The sequence below is a fragment of the Monopterus albus genome, unplaced genomic scaffold (genome assembly GCF_001952655.1).
Source record: "Monopterus albus unplaced genomic scaffold, M_albus_1.0 scaffold3.1, whole genome shotgun sequence".
Lineage (NCBI taxonomy): Eukaryota > Metazoa > Chordata > Actinopteri > Synbranchiformes > Synbranchidae > Monopterus > Monopterus albus.
The window spans coordinates 1,248,881-1,267,216 of NW_018127883.1; the positions used below are offsets into that span (position 1 = coordinate 1,248,881).

The 18,336-nt window shown below is 40.0% G+C and overlaps 1 protein-coding gene across 3 annotated transcripts in view; it reads left to right on the forward strand.

The window, feature by feature from the left end:
- The window catches only part of adam12b (ADAM metallopeptidase domain 12b), a 72,194-nt gene that overhangs the window by 1,035 nt on the left and 52,823 nt on the right, over positions 1 to 18,336 (forward strand). For all 3 annotated transcript variants that reach the window (XM_020604397.1, XM_020604391.1, XM_020604405.1), the window contains exons 2-3: positions 15,290 to 15,411; positions 16,911 to 16,984. In XM_020604397.1, the coding sequence (XP_020460053.1) occupies positions 15,290 to 15,411; positions 16,911 to 16,984 (196 nt within the window). The remainder of the gene's footprint in view (positions 1 to 15,289; positions 15,412 to 16,910; positions 16,985 to 18,336) is intronic.

Here is an 18,336-nt window from a genome sequence, read left to right on the forward strand (position 1 = left end):
TGTGCTGTTTCATTTCTTTCTCCTCTGATGGAACAATGAAGGGAAGTCAGACTGCAGTCGGGATGGACAGAGTTTAACATCCGAGAGGATACCTTTTTGTCTTTAAGGTGTAAACATACAGTAACCAAACAGGATGTTATTTTTATTCAGCTGCCCAGTTTAATCTTCTGAATGAATAAGCCAATGATAACTAGGTTGTGTGTGTGTGTGTGTGTGTGTGGCACATCACACGTGCCAGGATACAGATGTTTGTTATTGTGTGTGTAGTAGACAAACAAAATAGCAAAGATAAAGAGAGAAAACAAAAATATGTTCTTATCGATTTGCTCAAGTTGGTAAGTTGGGATCCAGCAAGCTACACTTATAAATAAATAAATAAATAAATAAAATCACTGAATAAATTATCTCCTAGTCTGAAGCGTGTGGTGGTAGATACAGCACCTCTGTAAAGTGTATTGCTATAACAGCACTGCATGTCATCATCACAGAGTGGGTGTCATACAGTCAGTGCACAGTGCTAAGTTTTCAGAAAAGATGTCAGCATTGTTAATTAGAATACATTTCACTCAGAAAAGGTTCGAGTGCAATGCAGGACCATACCTTTTCTTAAAAAAGGTATAGGGTTTATTGTTACCTATGCTGGGTTAATAAACATGACGCCTTTTCGTGCATCATTAATAACAGACCACCAATTACAGTGTCCTCAGAATTGCCCACGCTGGCAGAGAGGTATAAAAATTCAGTTCATGCGATGTTTACCTCACACATCATCTCGGTGTGGGGTCATTAAATCTCTCACTCGGAGGATTGGCTGATACAGTATGACTGCAGGGAGTGAAAATAGTTTTAAGGGCTAGTGTGAGTACTGAAATGGGGCAGTATGTACTGGCTCTTTGATGTCAGCAGGGTATTAACTTCACTTTCTCTCTGAAATAATTGACATGGCCTCCCTCCACCTAGGTGGAGCCCATGCTACAGTGTTTCTGCCATGGTGTAGTTGGTGAACCTGCATTCAGAGTCTTTAAATTAAAGTAGAAAGATTTTGCCATGAGGCGGCATCTCCCTCAGTTCTCCTAAAACTTTTTTTGGATTGGAAATGGGTATAGAGGTAGTCAACAAAGCAGTTTTTCATTTCATATAATCAGCTTTTGATACTAATGAAAAGGTATGGATAACAGGACCTGTAATTAGGGGAAAGATGACCCCGGCGTATCCAGTTGAACTGCAATTATGGTCTAGCTTGCATGCTAAATGTAGCATATGGATTGGTATAACATCATTCAAAAATATGGTCAAAAAGTGGGTAATATGGGTGGTACACCAAAAAGAAAGCGGTACAAAATGATCATGATAAGTGGGGATCCTAATTTGAGATTGTTTTCCTAAAAAAATAACAACGTCGGTGATTCCAGCCAATGCCCCAAAACAACATAAGTGATAAATCCCTCATGCATTTGTAGGAATCATGATTCCTATTCAACAGTGTGAAATTCTCTGATAATAAGAATGCTATAGAGGTGATTCAAGGAGTTGACAAAGTCTCTCAGACTTTAAAAAAAAAGGAGACTATTCTTTGCTTCATATTCCCTAATGACTGCCACACGGTTAAAAAAAAAAAAAAAAATCATTCACTAATTGAACCAGTGATTTAACCCAAACTGCAATTTTCCCAGTTTAATAGCTGCAGTATTGATTTGAGGTGTCAGATCACAGAACATGCTGTATATTTGTCATTCAGCCTAGGAGGTCCAGCATGTTGAGGGTAAAGTGGCAGGTATCCATTTAGTCAAAATGACTTGGCTCAACAGTGCCCTGATTTGTAATGAATGCTTTTTCCAGAATCAGCCAAACTTAGGTCATTGCCATGAGCGGACGCTTGCCCAAAGCTGGGATGAGTGCTGCTAACTGAAACATTCTTAACACAAATCAGCCCAAGTCTGCACTCCCAAAACTGCAAAATGTGCAGCCATATATGGACTGTAGCTGACATTGGGTCCTCCAGCTCTGATTATGTCAACACTTGACCAGTTTTTGTGTTGCATTAGTAGTTATCAGAAGTAAGTGATGCACCAGATATTAGGAGGGGATTTAAAAGTGCATGTTGAGTATATCCCAGTCTTGAGGTCAGTAATACTGCACTGCCGAGTGTACAAGAAATATTCAACAAAAAATGAAAGCCCTGTAAAAGTGGTAGTTTTCATGTAGGAAATCAAAATGCAATTCTCTTCTGAGTTTTAAACACACTTCAATCCAAAAAGCATAGTCAGTTGAGGAGGAAAATAAAGCTTTTTGGGACTTTATTCCATTGTTGCATTCATACTGATGCCTTACAATAATTCACTCTGTCATATTGTTGGTCTCCCATCGCCTACAAAATGGTTAGCTTGTCCCTGACAGCTGCATATTTGAAATAATCAAAAAGCTGGGTGGTTCTTGTAATAGTAACAAAGGAACCACCTCTGTGTAATTAAACTTTGCTAATTATACCAATTTTGTATCACCCATCTGCTTATAAGCATTCAAAAAGGTTGTTTTAATTTATGACTGGACTTTAGAGTGCATCTGTCTGTGTCTCTTCATCTCTGCCTTTCTCGCTTTGTCTCTCCTCTGCATATCAATTGGTTTCTGGGGGTCCGAATTTTATTTATTTTTTTTAACTGTGCAGAGGAAACTCAATAAATAATTAGAGGTGGAAGCAAATGACCTGCATTAGATTTGAGGATATCATTTGGTCAGACCATAGTATCACAGAATTAATTAGGAAGATTAGAATGTCTGTGTTATCTAAACAGACTCATGGAGAGAAGACTAAAACCTGCCCTGAGCTCCCTGAAATGTTTAGGAATTCACACACACTCCCTTTGGTCTCTGAGGAGCATCGCCCACCTTGCAGCAGAGATTTCTGGGATTTAACTCACACCCATCCTCCAGCATGTGGTGAAATGTTTAGTTGTCTGAAGCTACTTAGGGAATAACCTCAACCTTGTCTGTCTTTGAAACCCTTGGAGTGCCTGTCGTTCGACATTTTGAGGACAGGCATTGATTTTTTTGGCACTAGGGAACAACATACACAAACGTCTCCCTCTGTTAAGTATCAGTGGTCGTTACAGCCATTGGGGTGATTCATCTTTCCTCCTGTTCACCACGTGCTGTGAGAGGATGACAGGATCACAGATAAAATAGAAAAGCCACTGATAAGAAACAGCATGTACAGTTCAGACTTGTGCTTGATAATCAGAAAAACTAACATGCGCACATGGAATTGATGCCAGGCCTTGACTGAGAAACACAAGGTAAGGGAGAGGAAGAAAGAGTATGCTGAAGAAACCTTGAGAAATCTGAGTGTTAAACAGCTGTAGAGCCCTGACAGACAGCACTCAGTCATGGGTGTGACAGATGAGGCTGGGTGCATTTCCTGTGCAATCTGCATCAGCCTTCAGAGAGCCAAACAGGTGCGACAGCACTTGCCTACCTCTCTCATCCACTTACCACAGTGATTGAATGTGTCATATTTTCTGTGTAGCTCAGATATTTTTGTGGGACAGGCATTTCTCTGAAAAGGAAAAAAAAAGTTTTTTCAGGAGCAAAGACGAAGAAAGGAATAATGAATAGGTGTAGAATAGGAAGGGCACACGAAGTCGCTGCAGTCGCCACTTCTCTGTGAACAGCAAGCTGCTGATATTTACACTAGAATTCAGAATGAAGGCATTTGTTGGATTTACGAGAGCAGCTCACATCCAATCGTCAGTTCTCGTGTTTAAAATTATTAAGCAGAAAAATGAGGAATAGTTTGGCTTAAGCAAACCATGATACAATATGGGTATGGGATGGTTTCTGGTGGCAGTGGAAAGATGGCATTTGTGTCTCTTGTGTGCCTCTCATCCTACTGTCTGTCTCTTAGTTGATCTCATTATGAATAAAAGCTCATAATGTTGTTCCATACTGGAAGTCAAGTTCTAAACCACCTTCTTTTTGCTTTCTGTATTTTGTTTGATTCTGCTTTGGACAATTTTGGACATGCATGAACCACTTTTCTACCTTCCATATATATCCATGTGACAGGCTGCAGGAATGAAAAAAGTCCTCAATCATCATTTTAGTTAGAGGAAAGACATTATTACTTTGCTTAAAGATTATTGTACCACTTATTATAGTACAACTAATGGTGAAATAAAGACTTTTAGGAGATTTACATTTTTTTAATGAAGTTTACGAGTTTATTATCTTACTAAATCAACAAAATTTCTCTATTTGATCAGGAGCATATAACTTTTTTTTTTAAGCCACATCTAAAGAAATGATGGCATAAGTCTGTTTGTCAGTCTGACAGCCTTTCATAAAGGCAGCAAAGTCTTTGGGTTTCATGTTGCCATGAAATTTTGTAGACATTCATGGTGCCCAGAGATTGAATCTTACTGACTTTGCCGATCCACACACACACAAAAAAAGGCTGGTACACGTGGAGTGAGGCAGAAACATAATTCTGTAATTTTACCCCTCTGTCATCTCTGAATAAATCTACTCAAAATTTAAAAACACTTTTGAAGAGGGCTTTCAGAGTTTGCCTTTGAACATCGCAAATGCCTGTAATTACAGCTCTGTCCAGCGTCTAGTTGAATATGCTGTAATTTCCATCGTATTGCTGGAGAACCTGAACCGGCACAGTGTAAGCTAACCCGTTTATAATGCTGCTTAAGATGAAATGCAGAGATGAAAAATACATTTACTCTCTGGGGAGAAAAAGAAGCCTATATGAATTTTCACTGGATGGCTTATTTTATCAGTTGAAAGAGCCTTTTCTAATAATTTGCTTCTAGCAACAAACATCAATTCATATGCTGCAAAGTAGCTACACTAACACTTCAGACAGGTACAGTTCTACTCACAGTTTAAACAATGCTCTCTGCTATTGCATATCTTGTATTAGTCTGAGACCATCATCTTGTAAATTACAGTAACTATGTCAGCACCGGGGCCATTGCGGTGTTTATGAAAAGGATTTATCAGCACCCTTTTAACAGGAGGAATTAGAAGTGATTGCTGGGGAGGAGTGTTTGTTTTGAAAGGAAAACCAGGCTTATTATAGTGCTCAATTTCAAACTGAGACCACACTTTCTGTAAGAACTTATTATGTAGACTTCCTAAAGATTACATTTCATATCATCTTATTTCTCCAACTCTGACTTCCTGATAATTTAATAAATGTTAGGACAACAATTGGTATGGCAGAAGTAGTTTGCTGTTTTTACTTCCAGGGATGGCCCTGTTGAGATAATCTGGAGCTATACTCTGCTTCATTTACTGTTCTGTCATTTCCATACAACACAGCTGTAGCATCTGTATTTTAGTTCAGTAGTGTTTTCTTACGGAGTCGGTAATTGGATGTATGTAAGGTGTTTGCGGAGCTCCTTTGTTTCTTGTACACTCAGCAGTGCAGTGTTCCAAAAGATTAAAAACTTTTGGCATATTTGATCCTCAGACTTTAATGCAAGAAAATGTATCATGTGGCACATCAGAGATAAAAGTAAGGAAACTCACAACACTCCTCTGACACTCAGAGGGTTATCCCATGTGCAGGCCCTGTGGCTATGTGCAATGTGTATAAATGGTTAGTCTTTGCATAACAGCTATGTTCACTAGTTGAATGAAATGTGTAATTTGAATTTATAGACATGTAGAATTATCCCTAATAACTCTCACCAAAGGCCTTGTTGTCAACCAGTGGTGGTTGTACAATATGCAGTAAGTCAAAATCTCCAGCATAACACCAGGAGGTAACCAAAGGAGAGAAATGCAGCATGCCCCTGGAGATGGTGGCCAACTTCCTTCAGCTCCAACCAAACAGGAACCTGCAACACTGAAAGGTAGCACATAATATAGCACAACAAGCATAAGCCCTGGCAGAGGCCTGTTCTTGCTTCATAGCTGATACACAGCCATAATAATAATGTTAATCTTGTCACTGCAGATGTTTTTCCCAAAATGCTGATCCTTAAGAGGAAAAATATGAGGCATTCGTTTACCAACCTTAATAAATATCATGTCCATGATTATGACGCGTTTGTCTTGATGTTAATGTTGTTGTTTTTCATTTTAAATCTATTGGCCTAAAGATTTTTCACTGTCACCATTACTGAAAGAAAAGGTTACTTTTGATATTGTTTTTAATGTATTGTTTCTTCCAGAGAAGTGCTTGTTTTTTGTTAAAGGATAACATCCACTCAGCCACGACACCCTCCTCTTCCTCCTCCTCTGAGCTGTTTGTCATTGTTATATGTGAAATCATAACCGCTGCCACTTACCAGTTAAAACAGCACCTACACATTTGTTTGTTTGACTCTGGCAGAAAATTGCTCTGCGCTATTCAGCATTTGTTATGGTTGTGTTGTTTACAACAGCCGTTTGTGTTCAGTGGGTCATTTTAGATGTTTTTATGTTTATTTTATAGTGTCCTACTTTGCAACAAACACTACAGGGACTTTATGGCTATCATGACCTCACTGTTGACTTATAATATTGCTTTTACTTGTTTCATTCACCCAGTTTATTAATGCTATAATGTAAGACAAGGGTGGCATGGTGTGGTTTGGCTTTATAAGCAAACCTACACATAACACATCTTTACAAATATTCACAAAACATAGAGCAAGAAAACCACAATAGAGGGCACACATTTAACCAAACAGGATTCTGACAGGCAAAGACTAACAAAACAAACTAAATGGCATATAACATAAACATGGTATTAGGCATAACACTGAAGAACATTGCTATAAAATAAGTGAGCTAGTATTTTTGTTTCTCTGAGAATTATTATATTATCAGAATGTGCATCCAGATCTTCCTTTTCTACCAAACTGTATTAAGAAAATTAGTTACTGTAAAAACATCCCAATCCTCTCAACTCTGAGAGCCTGGTGGAAAGCAAACAAAATCACTAAATCATCACTTGCACCATGTAAATACACTCCAATTTGGCACAACCCTGATTTTCAACTGTATAATAACCCTATCTGTTTCCCAACATGGCAACACAAAGGAATCACTCACTTACATCACCTGTTTTGAAAATAACAGTTCATATTATTTAATACACTGATTCAGAAGTACCGAGTTCAGAGAGAACAGTTCCTCCAATACGATCAACTAAATTCCATAGTTAGGTCAACATTATTGTAACCAATAACCCACTACAACCCTCCAAATTAATTGAAGAGATTTATATAAATTACAGATTCCATAAAAAAATAATATCCAAGCTATATAAACTCGTATCAAATATAGACTCAACAATAACAATACCAAAACTCAAATGGGAAAACGATTTAACTCTCTCTCTCAACTCCGACTTCTGGACAGATATTTGCAATAACATCTTTTCTATGACCAGCAATGTAAACTTACAGCTTATACAATACAAGACCATTTACAGGACCCATATTACACAAAGTAAAATGTTCAATATGGGTTTCACTGACACAGACATCTGCTCACAATGCGTTCTAGGTTGCAGCGACAATTATTTTCATGCTACTTGGTCCTGCCAACCAGTTTATTCCCTCTGAATAGCAGTGACAGAAAAACCCTCCACCATCTTAGGCTGTAGAAACCCTCCTTCTCCATCACTTTGCTTACTCGATAATATAGAAATCGACCACCCACCAATTAAAAACAAAAACCCGCTCCTCATTTCTCTAGCTACTGCCAAGAAAACAATCTTTCAAAACTGGAAATCAAATCTACTGGAAGAGAAGAAGGATCTCTTAGCAGCACTAAAACACACTGAAGAACAGCTTGAGTGTTGCCAGGTTCAGTGGCAAAAAGAGAAAACCTTTATTGGGCAGTTGAGCAAATGTAAAGAGCTCTCTAATAGCCAAACAGATTCACTGAAGAAGGCTCGCATGAAGTGTGAGCAGGACAAGGCTATGCACATTCAGACGATACAGGACCTCAAGAGTTCTCTGCAGAGAAAGGAGCAGGAGTTGGAAACCACAGAGAGCTCTATGAAGGTCCAGCTGGAGCAACACAGCCTTAAAATAAATCAGCTGCAGGCTGCTCAGAAGGAGGCACAGCAGTGGTGGCAAGAGGAGAGATGTTCCCTCCAGGCAGCTTTGGACAAAACCCAGAGCTGCTATGCTACTCACCTAAACCAGCAAAGTAAAAAAAGAACAGCAGTTTGTGGCTGATCTACAGTCAGTCAACGAGAAGGCGGAGAATGAGCGTCTCCAGTGGAAACAGGAGAAAGCCTCTCTGCAAGATGAAATTGAGAAATGTCGAGCCTCTAGTGAGACTGAACCGAAAGGTCTACTGCAGGAGAAGAAGGATCTCATGGCAGCATTAAAACACACTGAAGAACAGCTTGAGTGTCACCGTGTCCAGTGGCAAAAAGAGAAAGCCTACTTTGCTCGTAAGTTGGACACATATAAAGAGTTCTTTATGGGCCAAACAAATGCCCAGAAGAAGGCTCATATAAAGTATGAGCAGGACAAGGCTATGCATCTTCAGGCCACACAGGACATCAAGAGTTGTCTGGAGAAAAAGGAGCAGGAGTGGAAGAGGACAGAGAGCTCTCTGAAGGCTCAGCTGGAGCAACAAAGGGCAGAGACCAGAAAGATGGAAGCTGAACTCACAAAGGCAGAAAATTTAAAGTTTGAGAACCTTCGCTTGCAAAAGGAGAAAGCTGTCCTGCTAAATGAACTTGAGAAATACAGAGCCTCCAGGGAGACTGAGAACAAGGATCTGCTGCAAGAGAAGAAGGCTCTCTCGGCAGCCCTAAAACACACTGAAGAACAGCTTGAGTGTCACCGTGTCCAGTGGCAAAAAGAGAAAACCTTCTTTATTGGGCAGTTGAGCAAATATAAAGAGCTCTCTAAGAGCCAAACAGATTCACTGAAGAAGGCTCATATTAAGTATGAGCAGGACAAGGCTACGCACCTTCAGATCACACAGGACCTCAAATGTGCCCTGCAGTGAAAGGAGAGAGGACAGAGACCTATTTGAGGGCCCGGCTGGACAAGCAATTTAAGAAAAGGCTTGATCTGCTAAATCCAATTTTGTATTAAAAGTGGATTCATGGGGGGGCACAGCATCGCGTTGGTTAGCACTGTCGCCTCACAGGAGTCTGCATGTTCTCCCTGTGCCTGTGTGGGTTCTCTCCATGCACTCCGGCTTCCTCCCACAGTCCAAAGACCTGCAGCTTAGGTTGATTGGCGACTCTAAATTGTCTGTAGGATCTAAATGATATGCCAAAATCTTTGCCAGAAGTTTTACATCTATTTAATAAACTTTCTGGTGTCCAATTATTACATTGTTCTTGAGAATGAGTTAATATATGGGGGGGAACCATGATTCATGATTCACAGTCATTAAACGTCTAAAAGTAAGGATGATAAAAGATTAGAAAGCTGTTTGTAGTCAGTGTTTGAGATGACATGGTTAAAGCACCAAGATTGAGTAAAAATCTAGTAAAATCTTTGAAATCACTTAAACTGTAGCAAGTGAGAGCAACTGCTGAGATCTGGGAACACAGCCTAGGCAATGCACAGATACAGAAGACACCTATAATAGCCCTGCAACAGAAAATACAACTGCAGAGTGTAATATACATACAGTATTTGGTAACACTGTGTCAGAGGGTGGAGGGTGGTGGACGCCATAGTGGTGGCGTTGTTGTGTTGAACTCTATTGTATTGCAAGGTGTATATTATATTGTTGCATTGTGTCTTTTGCCAGTTTTATATATGGGTAGTGCAGGTGCTGTGACAGAGGAAAAACATTTGGTGCACGTCACAGTTGAAAGGAAATTACATTGTGTGATGGGTTAGATGCAAGTGCTTGTTCCTTAAAGGTCTAAATAAACCTTAAGAGTGCTGCTCAGTGGTCAGTGAGGTACACATAAGGCCATAATTAATCTTTACCTTTTTGTTTCTTTGAGCTGCTTTCATGACATTCAAGACCTCACCATGATTAACCCATTGGTTTGTTTTGCCTGTGGGTTTAATACATCTTTGTGCTGTTTATTGGGGCTACAAGTTGTGTGTCTGTAAAAAACCTTGTGCCTCCTCACAAGTTTGTCTGTATTTGCTTCATAAAGGCAGTGCTTGTGTTGGGGTAAGAGACCTGTAGGACTGCAAGCTCAAGTCAGACTTGTCCTTGACTGTAAAAGCAGTCTGTCTATTGGAAGTTGAAAGCTTGGTGAAGGAAGGCTGACTGCTGTATCTGAGCTAATCTGCTGTGTATTCATTGAAAAAGAGCCTCATTTTAAAGTGATGGGATTAGTTGAACTTCATCTGAATTGTCCAGATGGTTTATTCATTCCTCAGAAGAATTCCACTAATCAAAAACTGTGTTAGTGTTAAAGTACACGGTGCCTGCGCTTGTCATTCAAGTTTTTTTCTTTGTGTTTTATCTGATGAGGCAAAAAGGAAAAAAAAAGTTTGTAGATTTTGGAAATTGTGTGTAAAACCTGACTTTCTGTTTTGTACTGCAGTCTCATCTGTGAGGAATGCAAATTTTTTCAAACGTTTCAACCCCGTTTGTTAGACCTCCATCTAAAGTGCCTCTCCATCTGTGACTTATTACAAAAGAGCTGTGAAACAGGTACTAGAGTGCCTGCTTGTGGCCAGATTGGGAAGGTCTCTTCCGCAGCAGATCCCCTAACACAGCAAATGCTGTATTTAAAGGGACATAATGGCAAAAACATCGAACTGACATTGGCAATATTAAGTATGATGAGAGTGACAAATGGAAGGAAAATGATGTCTGGCTTTAATTGTTTCTCCTCTAAATTGTGTGGTTAATTTGGCATCAAACTGCAAAAAAAGGAATGCGTTTATTGCCATATGATCACATTCTTTATTCACTATTGAACGTTGCTTTTGTTTATTCCTTAGCTGTTTGATAGCTCGTACCAGCACCACTCACAAAGCAGAACCTCTATGAGATGATTACCTGCTCTGCAGATGATTGAAGTTTGAGGTGAACATTACTAATTGGTGTCAGTTTTAAAACAATAGTTTGACATTTTGGGGAAAAACTCTTCCTGGCTTTTTTGCCACAGGTTTGATGCGAAGCTTGATAAAACACTCTCACCCTGTCTCTTAAACATGAAGCTGCAACTAGAAGATGGTCAGCTTAGCGTAAAGATTGTAAACGGCTAGACTGGCTCTGTCAAAAGGTAACAATATCCACATACCAGTACCTTAAAAGCTCACCAGTTTGTGTTCTGATTACATGTGACTACTTTCTGGCTGTGCACAACCACAGGAAGTCACTGCACTTGAAGAAATAGTCCTTTTTTGTTTTCAGTTTAGTTGCTTCTAGAAACTCTAAACATGAAACTAAATTATTCTATTTCATGTGACCTGCTCTGTCAATAAAAAAAAAGTGAAAGGAACAATAAATCTGTTCATTCTGACAGTAAGACCTGTCCCAGGCCCATGCAATGAGCCTCAGCTCCACACTTTGCTAATGTGATCAATATGTGTGATCAATACAGAAGGCATTCTGAGAAACTGGGTTAAATCCAAATTTCCCTTCAATCTAGATGCAGTTGAATTCACCTCTGCTGTGTGTTGCATGTCACAGTTTTGGCACAAGACCTTTATATTTTGAGAACATTTCTCCTTGTGCATAATCGTGGTACATTCATCTTTCTTTCCTTGACTGAAAGAGGCTTTTCTAGTGAATCGCAGTGGGCCAAGAGTCACATTTTAAGGGCATTCACAGACACATCACAGGGGTTTAACTGGATGCTAGGGGTGCAGCAATCATGCCCATATTGAACATAAAATCTTTGGCATTGTCGAATCCATAATCAGAGATCTCATCCTCTGATCAGCTGTGTTAACGGTCTGGTCCCCTGTGATGAGAAATAACTGAAAAGCCACGTTTCCGGGGACCTCATTTTGTCGTCTCACTTTTATATGTGACCAGAGTAGAAAACTGCTGATACCAGGCCCATGTGGGCACAGCTAAGACAGAGGTTACCAGGAAGTTTGCAACATAAAAGCTCTGATTTTGACAGCGTTAAATACAACAATTTCATGGTTTTGTAATATGGCTAAGAAAGCATCAACACTAAAGAAGATTTTTGACCATTTGTCTGGTCATGTCCGGTATTTCACTGCTTTTTATTTTTGGGAACCACAGTTGAAATGATAGGCTGATTAACTGAATGCTTTGATAGAGAATCAGTTGGCTGTAATATTTTTTCTTTTTCATGAAATACATAGTATGTTGTGCACAGTTGTTTTCGTTTTTTATTGCAGATGCTCTTTTAGGCTAATTAAATTTCAAGATGTTTCACTGCGATATCATCTCTCACAGTCCCTGACCCCCTTTTCTATAGATTACCATATGTCCTTCATCCGCCTACTTTGACCTCTCATGTTCATCTTAAGACAGGGACTCTGTGATACTGTTGCTGACTGAGCAGTGTGTTTTGTTTCTACTATAGACCAAAGGGAACAGAGGTAATGCTGCACAAATGTGTTTTTCAGCATATTATTTATGCATGGATAGTTGCTTCGCTTTAATCACCACCGCAGTATATGACACCCTTCTCCTCCAAAAAGGTCAATAAATATACAAATACATGTGAAAGTGGATATCTCTATGATGCAGCAGGTAACATACTAAGTATATATAATAAGGTAGATTTTTTTTTTATTTTACTGAGTCCTTCAGCACTATTCTTTGCCTGAAATTATTTATATTGTTGGCTGTGTTACTTCCCTGCTGAGTAAAAGTGCACATTAGCCGTGGTTTGCTTTCACCGAACCTGCCAGTTAATGAGCACATGCGCGGAGTGGAATACTAAAACGGGATATTACAAAAATCACCCTTCTGAGACCGTCGAAATTATGTTAACTGTAAAGGAGATCTGGTTTTCAAGGCTATTTAAACAGAAACTTGGGGAAAGATGTTTTCTGCTGCCAAACAGAATTTGTGTTTTTTTTTTAGATGTTTGACCTGCAGCTGATTCTCCCTTGTGTCCAGTATGGGGATACAGCTGTGGTTGGCTTAGCAAACAATACTCTCCAGAAAACATGGGATTAACCCAGTTTTAGTTTTAATTTCAAAAGTTCCCAAAGGGAATAAAGCCCATGAGAATGGTCATGAATGTCATATTTCTATGCAGTTTGAAGGGAATGCTTCTTTTTGAAGAGCAGGGATGGATGTTTGCATAAACACATACTTGCACCAACCTAACACATACACATTAAAGGGACTAGTGTGCTTCAAGTGAATTTTTATTGGTGGGGAAGTGGGTTACATTTGTTATTTTCTGCAGTCTAATCTTACCAGCAACCTAACAAGCATGCTCACTTCATGCAGCAAGTGAGGAAGCTGGCAAACGTCTGGCGCTCCTTTTCATTCTTCACACTATTTCCTCACTTTCCGTGTGAACAAACGAGTGGAAAACCACAAACACCTCTGAGGAAAGACTTGGTGTGCAGTTCAGTGGGTCTTAGCCCATTCTATGATGTCAGGCTTTTCGCTGCATTTCAAGTGCTGCTTCGGCTATAAAAGCTTTCCTTCGGATGACATCTACCGAACTAGTTTGTTTTCAAGCACACCCTAGCCTTTAGTTATTTTTCTCAATTAGTAGTGTTTAATTAACGCATTCGATATCTGAGAGCTCTAAAAGAATTGTGAATGACATCGGTGGAAGTGTTGAAGTCTTATTAGCAAGACGTCTGCCTGACTTTCCATTTATAGTCCCTTTTGAATGGCACTCTAGCAACAGCCTGTGGCCTCAGTCATGCTGCTCCTTCTGTCTGACGTGGTTTTCATGCACCACTAAAACCAACAAACTACTGTGGGCACATGTTCAAATACCCCATTTAATATAGGAGGCCCCTTTTATGCCCTTGTTAGCTTATTGTGCACTGTGGATTGATGGAAAGTCTGGGCCACACTGAGAGCACAGCACAACCGCCGTCACAGACCGTTTGAAGTTATAAGAAATGTAGTTGTGGTGGCGCAGGAGTCATTTCTGAATTTTGTCAGACTGTTAAAAGACAGAGTGCTTGAAAATGAAGAGCTCTCCAGCCGTGAAGAAGAGAAAACAAAACATGTCAGTGTCGTGTTGCTGCTCAGTATACTACTGAACTTTTGTTGTACCCTGCATGATGTTGCGCACAAACACAAACACACTGATGCTTTATGCGCATGTCCCAAGGGATTAGCGGCAATGCCTGCACCACAATGACCTTGTACATACTCACTCATCTTTTGGTGATGACATGAGTGTTTTGTACATACTCATCTTTTGGTGATGACATGAGTGTGAACCCTTAAACAACCTCTCCCCTGCCTTCTGACACTCTACTCCATTTCCACAGTTCCTCTCTGGGTTTGTAACGTTTACTGGGCTTCACGGGAAGCCTGCTGGGCCTGCTACAATACAGACATTCTCAGTAAGGCCATGGGAGCATTGGGGGACAGTCTCAGTTGTCTGTGGGAGAAGAGAGATGCTGAGGAGGGGCAACTGTGACTGATTCCCACATTCTGTTTGAAGGCACTGATTGGGTTTATTTATTTTTTCAATTTAATTCAAATGTTACTTTTTTCATATGCTATATACATCCAGCATGGTTTGCCTCCTAGATGAACAGGCTAATTAGAATAACTGGCTTGTAACTTTGCTAATTTCACTTCAGTGAAAGTTTAAAAGAGGCATAAAATATTTTTAAGAGAGAAGGAGAAAGGAGGAAACGGTTGAAAGCAGCAAAGTGCATGGCCAGTTTCTGATGATGAGTAAAAAGAGGAAAAGATAGAAACAAATATAAAAGGTGGAAAGGACCATTTCAGCCTGGTAGGCTGTGTGGGTTTTTTTTTTTTATGTTTAGTTTTTTGCTTTAACTCCATTCCTGTCTGGAGATACCTTAAAGGCTGGGTTCCTCATAAACTGTGTGAGAGCATCTATTATTGATGCGCTGTCTGTGGTCCTATTGCTGGGGCCCTTTGGGTGACAGCAAATCACCTCACACGAACAAGAGAGAGCTTTTACTCTTTCACAGCAGCACAGTCCACAGTCTTTAATAATGTTGAGCCACATGTCTGAGTCCCCCCTGCACTTGTTGCAGTTTTTTTTTCTGTCTGAAAATCTATTAGTGTGCTTGAATTACTGAGGATATTATAGAACTATTTTAACCATATTGCTGACTTCTCCTTCTGCCAGTTTAACAAAATCTGCTGTGTAGGCATTTGTGGTGTTTTAGAGTGTGATGTCTGATTTCGTAATTTGAAGTCGGGTTAATCTGCACGTATCATCTTTTCACAGGAAGTAGTCCAGACAAGTCTAAACAGCGAGGGGAAGGAATTAAATCAGAACGTCATGGGACCACCGTACCTCTGCTGCTGAAGGGCGAGGAGCCGAGACCTCTCAGCGAGCTCACGGCATGGGTAAACAGTCACAATGCTGCTAAGTAGCACTAGTGTGATGCTAATGAGCTGGCTCAGCAGCATAGCTGGTGCCAGTTTCCTTCCAAGAGCTTGGCTAACTACTTTGTTTGACATAACCACAGTATATGATTCCCTCCCATGCTTACTTGGCTTTATTTATTTATTTATTTTTTCAGTAGAAAGTCCATTCTTAGCTCATCCTTCCTGCTGTGGCTTCTCTCCTCACTAACTCCCTCTCCTACATTTTGAATTTGATTGTTGAATAAGAGGTTACCCCATAGGTGATACATATCCCTGAAACTCATCAGCTTTCAGCCTTTATACGAGTCAGCGGTGCACAAAACTATAAATATATCTTAGATTAAAAGATTTGTAGATACACTACATACTATGTATATTCAAACCAGCCCTCTTGTGACTTAGTAGACTTTTGTTCTCAGGGAGACATACCAGTCTGTCCCACCTACTAACTAGAGCCAGAAAAGAAAATGTTTGAAATTCAACAACCCCCTCCACAACTTGAGGAAACTTTTCCAGAGGAGGAAAATGTGTAGGTGTTGAAAACTCCCTGAGCAATCAGATTTTTTTTTCTGGTGCATGGAAGTCACCATCTGAGACTTATTTTTTTCCAGCCTTGTGCTTTTCTTTCAAAATCATTTAGGAGGAAAAGGGCTGTGATGTTTAATTACATTTTTTTATTACAAATATGTCACATAGACACAAGGGAAATTAAACTTTCAGCTTTATAGAGTTAAACACCCTGTTTCCAACTACTGCTGACATACAGTAAGACCCTTCACTAGGACAGCTGGTGATTTGATTTAGTTTTTTTTTTTTCTTTTAATCAGAGATTGCACTAAGACCTACCTGATTTTAGGTAACTGCTCCTTGTGATGGTTATCAAGCAGCTGTAAAGCACTGGAGAATCATTAATTAGTTTTTGCTGAATGGATGATGTGACATCACATACCTGGAACCACACTTGCTGTACACACAAATGCAGACACAGTGACTCTCAAATAGCCCAAAAGTACTGGTCAGCAGACATAAGAAATGTTTAAAGGACAAGGACAGTGTGCTGATAATGCATAAATGTATGCCTATACCTCACTTTGCACGTCTGGTCATTTCTCTCTGCTGTCCTTATACATTCTTCATGTCATTCTTTGTTTATTTTGCTCATGTTGTAAGAGTGGTATGATGATATTCTGTCATAAGCCTCAGGCACTTTATTTCTGTCCTGCTGCAGAGGCACTGCTTCACTCTGATAACTACAGTGTTACCTAGTCCGGTGTGCGTACTTTTGTGGCCTGTGCAGATTTGGGAAGTGTAGGATGTGGACACTTTCTTCCTGTTCCTCTAACACTATTGTGCCTTGCCACATCCTGCCTTGTATACAGCCTGTGTGTCAAAGTAAGGTGAAGCTCCACACAAATGCTGATCTACTGGCAGGATGTGTCAGATCTGGTCTTCACCCTAACACTCTTCTCATCTTTCAGAATTATCCTGCGTCACTCCAGCTGCTGTTGCGTGCGGAAGGTGAACAGCTGATCCTGCTGCTAGAGAAAAATGAGTGAGTTTTCCTCTGATTTATTTTCATTCTTATTCCATACTCATTGTGAACACCAGGACAGAGGAAACTATATATTTATTATGTTAATAACACACAGAGTTAAAAGAGAAACCCAGGCTTCCAGCTATGGCTGGTTGGAATTACATATGCAACAGGAGGAGAAGTTGTATGGGTCTGGGCTATGATGTAGTGTATTCAAGGAGGGAGAAAATAATATGTCTCCTAGTGATTGAACTCTTTTATGGTTCAGTCTCTCTGATGGGCTGAGAGATGAAAGCTGATAGAGAATAAGGCAAAGGAGAGCTCTGAGAATGTGCTTGTCCTCCCCTCCTTTGCTTTCTCTCTCTGCTCACCACCCCACTCCCTCCCAGGCTTTGGGAAATAACACAGTGAGTTATAAAATGAGGGGTGGGGATCATGTGGAGTTCATATATACATGTAGATACACACACACACACACACACACACACACACACACACACACACGTGCATGTACAAACTGTTTCATATAGAGATGAATGCTTGCTGTAAAGCCAGAATAAAGTGGGTGCCAGAATAAAGGCCGGGTTACATATCTGCGGAAATGTACAATCTTACAAGAATGCTGGCTTTGCTAACTCAAGATTCGTTTCCCTTCTTGTTAGAGGGAGTGAAGATGTATTTTAACACCACAAATCGGACCGCTGATATTTTCACACTGCAGAGCCTTAGTTTTTGAAAATGGAAAAACAATTGGTATTGCTAAAATTTAGAAGTGAATCTGCTAATATTGATTTGCTTTTTCAATCTATCTTTGCATGTAACAGCCAGCTACTCTGAAATACTGAAAATATAAAAGATTTAAAAAAAACTAATGTGCAAACAGATTAACAAATAACTCAAACACCCTCCAGCTTATTTCCCTTCACCCATAACTCAAGATCTCCTGCCAGCCTTCACCAACACAATTCAAATTACTTGCCAAAAAAGATAAAAGGTCCTATATTTTCCTTGCCTTGAAATTGTACACTCCTTAGAGAAACACTGTTTTGACTGGCCCCTCTGTTACCCATTCTCCATGTGACCTCTGGTGACCTTAGTATCAGCTGTGAGTCATCCATCACCAACCAGAAGCCTGGGAGCGTGCTGCCATTCCCATCCAGCCTGTAGCCTGTCAGAACAGATGTGTCCTCTGATATCGCCTCATCAGTTCAGCCAACGCAGAACAGGTGGTCTCTGACCTCTGTGTCTGTTTTGTTGAGGCTACAACCGTTCAGTATGAAAGGAAAATGTTTAGGATGTAGAGACACCTTGAGGTTTTTCTGAATAATTTACAATAATATTTTGTATCTGAGAACACTAAGTCCATTGAT